The 10,410-nt window shown below is 48.9% G+C and overlaps 1 protein-coding gene across 1 annotated transcript; it reads left to right on the forward strand.

Annotated features, from left to right (window-relative positions):
* Positions 1–352: 352 nt before the first annotated feature.
* GGCX (gamma-glutamyl carboxylase) lies at positions 353–10,050 on the forward strand. The gene is made up of 15 exons (XM_059405695.1): positions 353–489; positions 886–1,056; positions 2,434–2,592; positions 2,919–3,084; positions 4,578–4,656; positions 5,101–5,207; positions 6,048–6,211; positions 6,536–6,801; positions 6,950–7,081; positions 7,462–7,613; positions 8,033–8,202; positions 8,418–8,548; positions 8,833–8,980; positions 9,140–9,335; positions 9,776–10,050. Exons 1-15 carry the CDS (start codon positions 447–449, stop codon positions 9,966–9,968), a joined length of 2,277 nt encoding a protein of 758 aa, XP_059261678.1. The 5' UTR covers positions 353–446; the 3' UTR covers positions 9,969–10,050.
* Positions 10,051–10,410: the final 360 nt, after the last annotated feature.

The following is a 10,410-nucleotide window of genomic DNA, read 5'->3' on the forward strand; positions in this document are numbered from 1 at the left end:
GCATGCTCACGTCAGGGAGCACCACAGGAGCTCTACAACCTGGAGAGACCTAATGGGCGCGTGGGGGGTGGGTCAGGGAAGTTGTCAGGACTCTAAGACTTGTTAGGACTGAAAGCGCCAAGGGCTTTGGGACAATTCATGGTAAGACTGGTCTAGCGGCTGAAGATGGGCGTCTGGGGGAATCCTGGCTCCTCCTCCGTCACCCCGTCAGGCGATACCAGCCGGAGCTTCCTCTCCCCCAGCCCCAAGGTTCCTCGCTCCGCCCTTTGCCGCCAAGCAGGGAGCAAGCGAGGCCGGCGAGAGATGTTCACGACAGTCCTATCTAGCGCTTTCCGGCCGGCCGCACGCGTGCTGATGTGTCGGGGAGGCGGGGCTTAGGGGCGTGAGTCCTCCCGTCGCTACCTGCTAGTCTGTCACCGCTTTGGCCGTCTTACCTCCGCGGAGCCATGGCGGTGTCTGCCCGGTCCGCGCGGGTCCAGCCGGACTCACGTAGGCTTGGAGTCCTCCCTGGCGGCGGAGGGAGAGAGGGGCTCTGTCTCAGAGGGGTGGGGGTGGTAGGACTGCCCAGAGGGACCCCGGGAAAGGGGTCTCTATTTGGAAGGGGCTGTAGAGAGAGATTGCAGTGTGCGGCTTTGGGGTGATGGGGACACTCGGGGCGCTTTGGGATTAGGGGGCTATAGTCTGAGAGAGGTTCTGGGACATTGGGAGATCCAGACGGATCTGGCACTGCGAGGATGTTTCTAGTAGTCAGAAATAAATGGGAGAACTCCGATAGGGAGAAACCCTGGGGCTGAAGGGGCTGTGGTTTCTGTGTTTGGGGGAGGAGCCGATTTTAAAGCACTTCCGTCCCCACAACTGCAGGTACACTTTTCTGTTTGCTTGCAGATAAAGTACAGAAAGACAAGGCTGGACAGTCTTCAGGGCCGAGCCAAGGCAGCGGAATGGGGAAACTCTTGGGGTTTGAGTGCACAGATGTTTCCAGCTGGGGAAGGTTGGTGACCCTGCTGAATCGACCAACGGATCCTGCCAGCCTGGCTGTCTTCCGTTTTCTCTTTGGTAAATGGGGTTTCTGGAGCGACTAGTGTGATGTTGGGTGGGAGAATAACCATCCTCCCTTTCGCACTTCTTGGTTACTTACTAGTGACTTTCCTCCCTTTTCGTCAGAGCTGAAGATACTGATTTCCTGGAAGAGATCTTTGTGGAGTTTAGGATCAAATCCGCCTTTATCTCCTCTGATTAGGGATTGGAGGGCAGAAATGCTTTGATCTGAGGCCATAGGAAATACAGAGGCAGATGACCAGAGACCCATCTTGCTTGTGGCATGAAGTTGCCCAGTAACTATACACAGGACCAGACCTCAGAGAAATAGCAGGGTGACAGGGCTGACATTTTGGCTGTGACTCCCTAATCCAGAGTTTCCTTACTCATAGGCCACAGCATGTATGCCTGGAATGGGTTACAAATGTGCCAAGATATCAATTCTCTTAGCCCAGTCTCAACTGGTGGCAATTTTGCTCTCTGGCGGACATTTGGCAATGACTGTAGACATTTTTATTTGTCACAACTTGGGGGAAGGGGAATAGGTAGCTACTGGTATTTACTTAGGAGCCAGGGATGCTGTTGATGTGCTGTTGATGTGCACAGGATAACCCCTCCCAGCAAATAATTAACCAGCCCAAAATGTGAGTAGTCCTGAGGTTGAGAAACCCTGCCTTACCTGGAACTGGCCTCCTGACCTGAGTAGCCCCTTCTGTTTGCTCTAGTGTAGTAAGCCAAATACTGTTTTCTGGGTGTGCTAAGAAATGAAAAGTTAAGACGCACCATCCTAGAACACTTTTTATGGCCTAGGAGGACAGAAGTTAATAACTCAAGGTTACCTGAACAGCTTTTATAGCATTTTGTACACTTCTCTTATTTAATCCTCATTGTAACCCTGTAAAATTCATTTTAAGGATTTTTATTTATTTGAGAGAGAGACAGAAAGAGACAGGGCACACAAGCAGGGGTGGGGGGCCTAGGGAAAGGGAGAAGCAGGTTTCCTGTGAGCATAGAGCCTCATGCAGGGCTCCATCCCAGGACTCATGGATCATGACCTGAGCCAAAGGCAGACGCTTAACCAGCTGAGCCATCCAGGTGCCTCCTGTAACCCTGTAAGATATTATGAGTCCCTTTCTCAAATAGGGAAGGAGGAATTGGCTCAGGGAGGTGCAGTGACTATCTGAGATCACATAGCTGGCATAATGCCTACCACAGAGCAGACACTCAGTAATTACTGTTGAATAATGAATAAATGAATGAATGAATTCATTTGTTGAAAGAATGAATAAATGGCAGAGCCAGGGTTAGGTAAAAAGTCTGACCCTGGAGCTGGGTGCTGTATTCCACTGCTTCCTTTGCTGAGGCCTAAGGGTGCCTCCTCGACTGCCTTCCCAGGGCTGATGATGGTGCTGGACATTCCCCAAGAGCGGGGACTCAGCTCTCTGGACCGAAGATACCTGGATGGGCTGGACGTGTGCCGCTTCCCCTTGCTGGACGCCCTGCAGCCACTACCACTTGACTGGATGTATCTTGTCTATACCATCATGTTTCTGGGTGAGGGAAAGTATGGGAGAGATGGGAGTATTGACTAGCCTCCCTAAACCACAGAAATACAAAGCATGCCGGTGAATGACCAAAGTCTTGGGTTCATTATTTCACTTATCCTGTGACTCCTAATATCATTCCGCTCCCTGTGTGTCATCTGAGCTGTTAACCCCATGCGTCTTTTTAAAATGCTAAAATAACATTTGATTTTTCATTTGGCTTTGTGATTATAAAATGTCCAATGACTTTTCTTAATCCCACCCACAGCCTGTCCTGGGGGAGCTGGGCCTCTGGTGACCCTTTGACCTCTTGATCCTCTCCCCCACAAATCCCAGGGGCACTGGGCATGATGCTGGGCCTGTGCTACCGGATAAGCTGTGTGTTATTCCTGCTGCCATACTGGTATGTGTTTCTCCTGGACAAGACCTCATGGAACAACCACTCCTATCTGTATGGTTTGTTGGCCTTTCAGCTGACATTCGTGGATGCAAACCGCTACTGGTATGATTCTAGGGAAAAGGGGAAAAGGGTTGGCTGGGTCAGGATGGTTACCAGTGGTAGGGGTCCGGTGAGTTCCTAGAATTTGCCCCAGCAAGCACATTTTCAACCATGCTTTGCAAAGTGTGGTTACAGGGTCACACTTTGGTCCAGATGAATTTGGGAAGGGGAGGGGTCAGTGAGGTTGGGGCATGTGGGATGACAAAAAGCAAAATGGCTCCATTCCCACCCCTTCACTCTTTCCATATCTCCCCAGGTGCCTTGATCTATCCACTTCCTGTAATCCACTTAGAGAGAAGAAGAGAAGACTAAAGCCAGACATAGATGTTTTCAGATACTTCAAGGGTGGTCATGTGGAAGAGGGAGCAGACTTTCTCTGTGTGAGCCCAGAGGGGCAGAGTTAGAGCCAAGAGTAGAAGTTGCTGTGAGGCAGAGTCATGTCAGAAGGAGAGGGCCCACCAGGGCTGCTCAGCAGTGCTGTCCTGGGAGGAGGTAACCCTCCACCTCTGGCTTAGGTGACCATCTCTCAGGGGAGGTGGTGAAGGGATTTGGAGACAGGGTGGCAGGGGAGATGACCTCTAGGGATTCTCCCCATTAAGCAAATAGGAGATGCCAGTAAGATGGGTATCGGGAAAAAAATCTCAGATGATGCCTTTGTTAGTGACTTATCAGCCACTAATTATACCTAGACATACCCCTTTGTAAACCTTTAAACTCATTCAGATGCACAGGTCTGATCATATAAAATTAAGAGACAGTTTTGACAGAATGTTCATGAAAAGTTCCATTTTTGTAATTTTACGCAGTTTGAAAAAATACTTATCCCTTACTCAGGGCTTTCCCCATTCCAGGCTCTGTACTAAACACTTTACATTTTTCCTCATTACAGTACCACAAGTTAAAAGCACAGTTGTGCTTTTAAGCACAAGCTGCCCCTTCCCAACCTCTCTGCTCATTCATTGTCTTCTTGAAACCTGCTTTGCTTCTGTCTCCCCAGAATACATCTAGTTTTAATATATTGGGTTTATTGCTTCTCTCCCAAGGTACCCTCCAGCACTAGTTGCTGACATCTAGGTCTCTGAGATGTCAGTTTGGTTTGGATATTGAGATTTTTTTTTTTCTTAAATGTACTATATAGTTAACATACACCTTTAGCTTTTCAAACACTCCCTCAAATTCATTCTTTTTCAAATTCAGTCATATTATGAAGCATTGTAATCCTTTTCCTGATTTGGTCCATTAAGACAGACGAGTTGACTCACTAATTAATGGTAACCACTGAACTATGTGTTCTAATGCACTAGTAGTATTGCTATTATGACTGAAAATAATCACTGTTAAATTTGCTCCTATACTTCTAAAGAGCCTCAGAAGATCCCAGAGAACCAGAGAGGATAGGGGAGATGGCCTGGGATAGATAATTACACTTAAAAAAAAGGTGGACATGTGCGGGATTAAGAAGCTCTCCTTAACCTTACTTACTACCCTTGGTGTAGGTCTGTGGACGGCCTGCTGAATGCCCGCAAGCGGAATGCCCACGTGCCCCTTTGGAACTATGCTGTGCTGCGTGGCCAGGTATAGGATTTTAGGAAAGCCGGCGGGGGGTGTGTTCTTCCACAGCCATTGTCAGCATGACCATCCTGCTGCCAGGCAACGCTGTACTCTGCCTCCCTGGAGCTTCCCTTTTTTTTCCCCTTTGGCTGGAAAGCAAGGCTGACTCTTGAGTTTCCAGTCCCCTAGTCTCTGGGTTCTCTTACTTTGTTGCGGAGAGCACAGAGCTTTGTTCCTGCTAGCTGAGTGTCCTTATGAGAGATCTAGGCTTCATGACTCCCCTTGGGACCCAATACCTTGCCTGGCATTGGTAGACTGTCCATACGAGTGAAGATCTCAGATGAGTAAATGGAGTGAATGTAATCTTCTTTAGGGCCTGAGCTCAGATCAGAACTTAGGTCATTTTAGACCTGCAAAAAAGCAGGTTCTTTTTTATTTGAACCTTCACTTTGCATTTTGTGTTTGCAGATCTTCATTGTATACTTCATTGCGGGTGTGAAAAAGCTGGACGCAGACTGGGTAGAAGGCTATTCCATGGAATATCTGTCCCGGCACTGGCTCTTCAGTCCCTTCAAGTGAGTGGCAGGCAGAGCAGGTGTCTCCTTGCGGCAGTGGTGCACAGCAGGTGACTCGCCTCCCTCAGGTCTGCAGGAATGGCTGCTGTTCCTGCTTTGCCTGAATTTGCCATGTGCTTTCCTCTGTCCACTTATCTTTCTCTTCAGCAGAAGGCAAAGTCAGTGATACCAAAACATCTAGGTCTTACCTGTCCCTGGGAGATGTATGGTAGGGTCAAGAACGAAAGGAAAAAAACTAAAAACTGAAAGAATCAGAATAAGGTGACCTGGTGCATGAGTCCGAGCTCCCAGCTCCCCAGGACTCCTCGGCCAGTGGACTTAGCAGATGGACAGTCCCTGCCCTGACAAAACCATTGTTGCCACCTCTTAGAAAACTCTTGATTTCTCCCTTCCTCCCGTTTTTTCTTTCCTCGCTTTTTACTCTGTTCTTTTTCCTCTTGCCTATTATTTCCCAGTTTCAAACGTTTGATTTTATTATGTTAGTCGCGCATTCACCTTTCTAGTTTCTTCTCCTTTATATCCTCTGTGGAGGCTCTACCACCCCCACCCCTCCCCACCACCACCGGATGCGCTCACTCCTCCATCAGATTTGCCCTAGGAAATCTGCCCTTGGTTAGCACATAGGGTACATTGAAAAAAATTTGAACACTTAAAGGGTATGGAAATAAAAGGGGGTTGGAGGCTCTACCACAGGGTGTCTTTATATAGAGTTCTACCCACCTGCTAGGGTACTTCCTTTGGCAAGGACAGGGTGAGCAGAGGCACATTTGCTGTGAATGTGCTGTAAACGCTGGCTTCTCCAGTGCGCTGGTGGCTGACCTCTGTCTCCGGTGTCTGCAGACTAGTATTGTCTGAGGAGATGACCAGTCTATTGGTGGTGCACTGGTGCGGACTGCTGCTCGACCTCTCAGCTGGTTTCCTGCTCTTTTTTGATGCCTCAAGGTCCATCGGCCTCCTCTTTGTGTCCTACTTCCACTGCATGAATTCCCAGCTTTTCAGCATTGGTCAGTACCTGTGGTCTGGTAGGAGATGGGAAGCCACCGGTGTGCGGGGAGCAGGAGACGGCAATGGCCACGGGAGCTACACTGAGTCAGATGCAGTCAGTGACATGGCAGTAAACGGGAGGAAAGGACTGGGGTCTATGGGCTCAGCTTGTATGTTGCAGAATAAGGCATCTCGGGGAAATAAGACCGCTTGAGTTTTGAGCTGCTTTCATCACAGGTGGAATACCGGGGAGAGGCTTCCTAAAGGAGAGGGCTTGAGGGGTTTACCCATGTTCCCCGCCCAGCCAAACTCCTGAAATACTTATTGCCTCCCTCCTTTTCTAGGTATGTTCCCCTATGTCATGCTGGCCAGCAGCCCTCTATTCTGCTCCCCTGAGTGGCCCCGGAAGCTGGTATCTCGCTTCCCCGAAAGGCTGCAGGAACTACTACCCCTCAAGGCTACCCCTCAACCCAGTGTGTCCTGCGTGTACAAGAGGAGCCGGGCCAAAGGTGGCCATAAGCCAGGGCTGCGCCATCGGCTGGGTGCTGCCTTCACGCTGTTCTACCTCCTGGAGCAGCTTTTCCTGCCCTACTCCCATTTCCTCACCCAGGTATGTGCGACCTGGGGGTTAGCTAGGGAGGTGGCAGGGGGTACGGCATTAGGGAAAGTGTGGGGCTGGTTTTGCAGCCCCTGTGTTGGTTGAGGATGGGGTTAATAGGGGGACAGCTGGGCTGATCGCCTCTGCCCTGCCTTTTCAGGGCTATAACAACTGGACAAATGGGCTGTATGGCTACTCCTGGGACATGATGGTCCACTCACGCTCCCACCAGCACGTGAAGATCACCTACCGTGATGGCCGCACTGGCGAGCTGGGCTACCTTAACCCTGGGGTGAGACACCTGATGTTGACGACCTCCAGTTCTTCAGAGCTCCCTGGAGCACCAGGGTCTGATTTGGTCCTAAACATAATTGTAAAGTAAAACATAATCTGGGTCCATTCAGCCCTTTTCTCAGGAGCCAGGTTGACCCTTCCTTTGTTGAAATTAAAATAGGGTAGTGCCATTCACTTCTTTGAATTGAAATAAGGTTTAGGAAAGGTAACTAGTAAAAAGCCCAGCAACGAAAAATTCTCCCCCAAAGACAAGTTCAGGTTTTTTCCCCCCGGTCGAAACAGGTAACAGGCAGAGATCTCTTAGTGCTGTTGGCGGGGCATGAGCTGTCTGGGAGGCTGATAACGATGAGGTGGGACTAATGTGGGGGTTTGGGGCAGGTATTCACACAGAGCCGGCGATGGAAGGATCACGCAGACATGCTGAAGCAATATGCCACTTGCCTGAGCCACCTGCTTCCCAAGTACAATGTCACTGATCCCCAGATCTACTTTGATATTTGGGTCTCCATCAATGACCGCTTCCAGCAGAGGTGGGCAAGGGGAACAGAGAAGGGGAAAAATGAAGTTTCACTCTTTTTGCCGAGATGAATAGCCCATGTTCCCCAGTGTTGGCTTGCTTGAAAGGCTGTCCTCAAGTGCATGTCCCTGTTCACCTGGTTGTGGGCATAGCTGATTGCTTCCAGCAGGGGGCACCATCAACCAGAAGAAAAGGTAACTTTTTTTTTTTTAAAGAAGCTGTTAATGCAATTCTCCTCAGGTGGCCACTAACCCCTTATTCCTCCCCTTGTTCCAGAAACTCTTGCCTCTTCTCTCTCTGCCCCACAATGGCACTAACGTGCTGACATAAGCCATTTCTTCTATTTGGGAACAGTGATGAAAGGAACAGAACCAGAAATTCGGTAGGTTGTGGGCTGTGGTCTCCTTAGAGAACGTGGTTTTCTTTCCTAAGGATTTTTGACCCTCGTGTGGACATCGTGCAGGCCGCCTGGTCCCCCTTCCAACGTACACCTTGGCTGCAGCCACTGTTGATGGACCTCTCTCCCTGGAGGACCAAGTTACAGGAAATCAAGAGCAGCCTGGACAACCACACTGAGGTGGTCTTCATTGCAGATTTCCCGGGTAAGGAGGAAAGCAAAGAAAGCTTTGCTGTCTCTCCCTGTGGCTTTCTTGGCCCGGGACACTGCATGTGGTAGAGGGGGGAGGAGCATTCTTGCTGGGAGGAATATTCTTGAAACCTGAGGTGTGGTAGCGGTAAAGGTGTGATATCTCTGTTCTGGCTGGGAGTGATTTCATCTTCCATAGGATGGGATGGGGAACTCTGTTGCCCCTGGCAGGGCTGCACCTGGAGAATTTTGTGAGTGAAGACCTGGGCAACACTAGCATTCAGCTGCTGCAGGGGGAGGTGATTGTCGAGCTGGTGGCAGAACAGAAGAACCAGACTCTTCAGGAGGGAGAAAAAATGCAGGTATTTTGCTGGAATTAACAATGGCAGAAAAGTTTAGACGAGTTGAGTTAATTTATCAGAGACTTAAAAGTGCGGGTTCCCAAAAAAAGCCTCCGTTGCTTTTGATGAGGCTGTGAATAACCTCATCCAGGATTCTAGAAGTCAGTTCCTTCGTACTCCAAAATGCAGTAAGAAAGTGCCTGGGTAAGGGACCAGGGTGGGGTACAGTGGGGAATGCACAAGGCACATAGGCTGCCGAGGGAAAGGTTAGGGAGTGAAATAATCCATTTCCTCCCCCTTGTCAGTTGCCTGCTGGTGAGTACCATAAGGTGTATACCGTATCATCCAGTCCTTCCTGCTACATGTACATCTACGTCAATACTACAGAGCTGGCATTGGAGCAAGACCTGGCATATCTGCAAGAATTAAAGGAGAAGGTAGAGAATGGAACTGGTGAGTATATGAAGATTTGGCTGGGAAAGAACCTGTTTATGAGAAATCAGGGCTGTGAATGAGAATATAGCCTTTAAAGAATGAACATGAAGCTTCTGACTGGTGAGAGTTCTAAAGGAATAATCTCAGTGATTTCTCTTTTTGCTCTCTTCTCGGCAGAAACGGGGCCTCTGCCTCCAGAGCTGCAGCCTCTGCTGGAAGGGGAAGTACAAGGGGGCCCTGAGCCAACACCACTGGTTCAGACCTTTCTTAGACGCCAGCAAAGGCTCCAAGAACTTGAACGCCGGAGAAATACCCCTTTACATGAGCGGTTCTCCCGCTTCTTGCTGCGGAAGCTCTATATCTTTCGCCGCAGGTGAGTTTTCCACAACAGTCCTGGTCGATGTCATCAGGTGGTTGTGAGTTGGGTAACTTCTCTGGGGAAGGTAATGGCAGGGTGTGTGTGGGGGGTGGTACTTTCCCAGGAAAGGACAGTCTAGTGCTAATATCTTTTTCTTTCTCCATTCTTTCACTGACTTAATGGAAGAGTCAGTGACCTGTGTCTGGTGGCCTGCTGTCTTGTTCTGCCTCAGCTTATCACCAGACTCTTGTGGGTTATTCCTACCAGACTCTGGAATCCTTTAACAGACCATATAAAGAGTGGGGTGCCCTTCCAGCTGGGATGGGTGGGTCAGTGGGGGATATTTTCACTTATGCCTGAATGAGAGAAGGTAGGACCAGCTCACCCTAAGGGCTTTGGCAGGAATTCCTATGTAGAAACACTTTAGACTGGGTGAACTTTTTCCTCTTTTTCAGCTTCCTGATGACTTGTATCTCGCTTCGAAATCTGGTACTAGGCCGCCCTTCCCTGGAGCAGCTGGCCCAAGAGGTGACTTATGCAAACTTGCGACCCTTTGAGCCAGTGGGAGAGTTGAGTCATTCAAACACAGATTCTTCAAATTCAAATCCTCCTGAGTCAAATTCTGACCATGTCCACTCAGAGTTCTGACTTGGGTACAGATGTGGGAGCAACCAGTCATAGGACCATTAACCTGTGTAGTGGGAATGTGAAGAAATTGATATTTTATACATTTTTTCTTTGTCTGTAGTTCTTTTAAATTCAGAGAGGATACCTTAGAGGAACCAAGGGAGTGAATCAAGGATGAACTTTATCACATCAAGTTTAAGGGGCTATGAGGAGTTTAAAAGCAATATGAAAATGCCCTTCTAGGATAAAGGGGTAAAAGTCTGGTTTAACGACTGGCTCCTTGGGGAAAGAGATTTAATGTACCATGATGACCTGTTTTCAAGTACTTGTTATATGCTAGGCGCTGTGTGAAGTATTGTGCCTGTGTTACTATATTTAGTTCTCACTAGCCATTAGCCCTCTTTTACAATTGGAGAAAAAGAGGCTTAGAGACAGTTTTAATTTGCTCAAAGACAACACCTAG

Source organism: Mustela nigripes, chromosome 7 (assembly GCF_022355385.1).
Source record: "Mustela nigripes isolate SB6536 chromosome 7, MUSNIG.SB6536, whole genome shotgun sequence".
Classification (NCBI taxonomy): Eukaryota; Metazoa; Chordata; class Mammalia; order Carnivora; family Mustelidae; genus Mustela; species Mustela nigripes.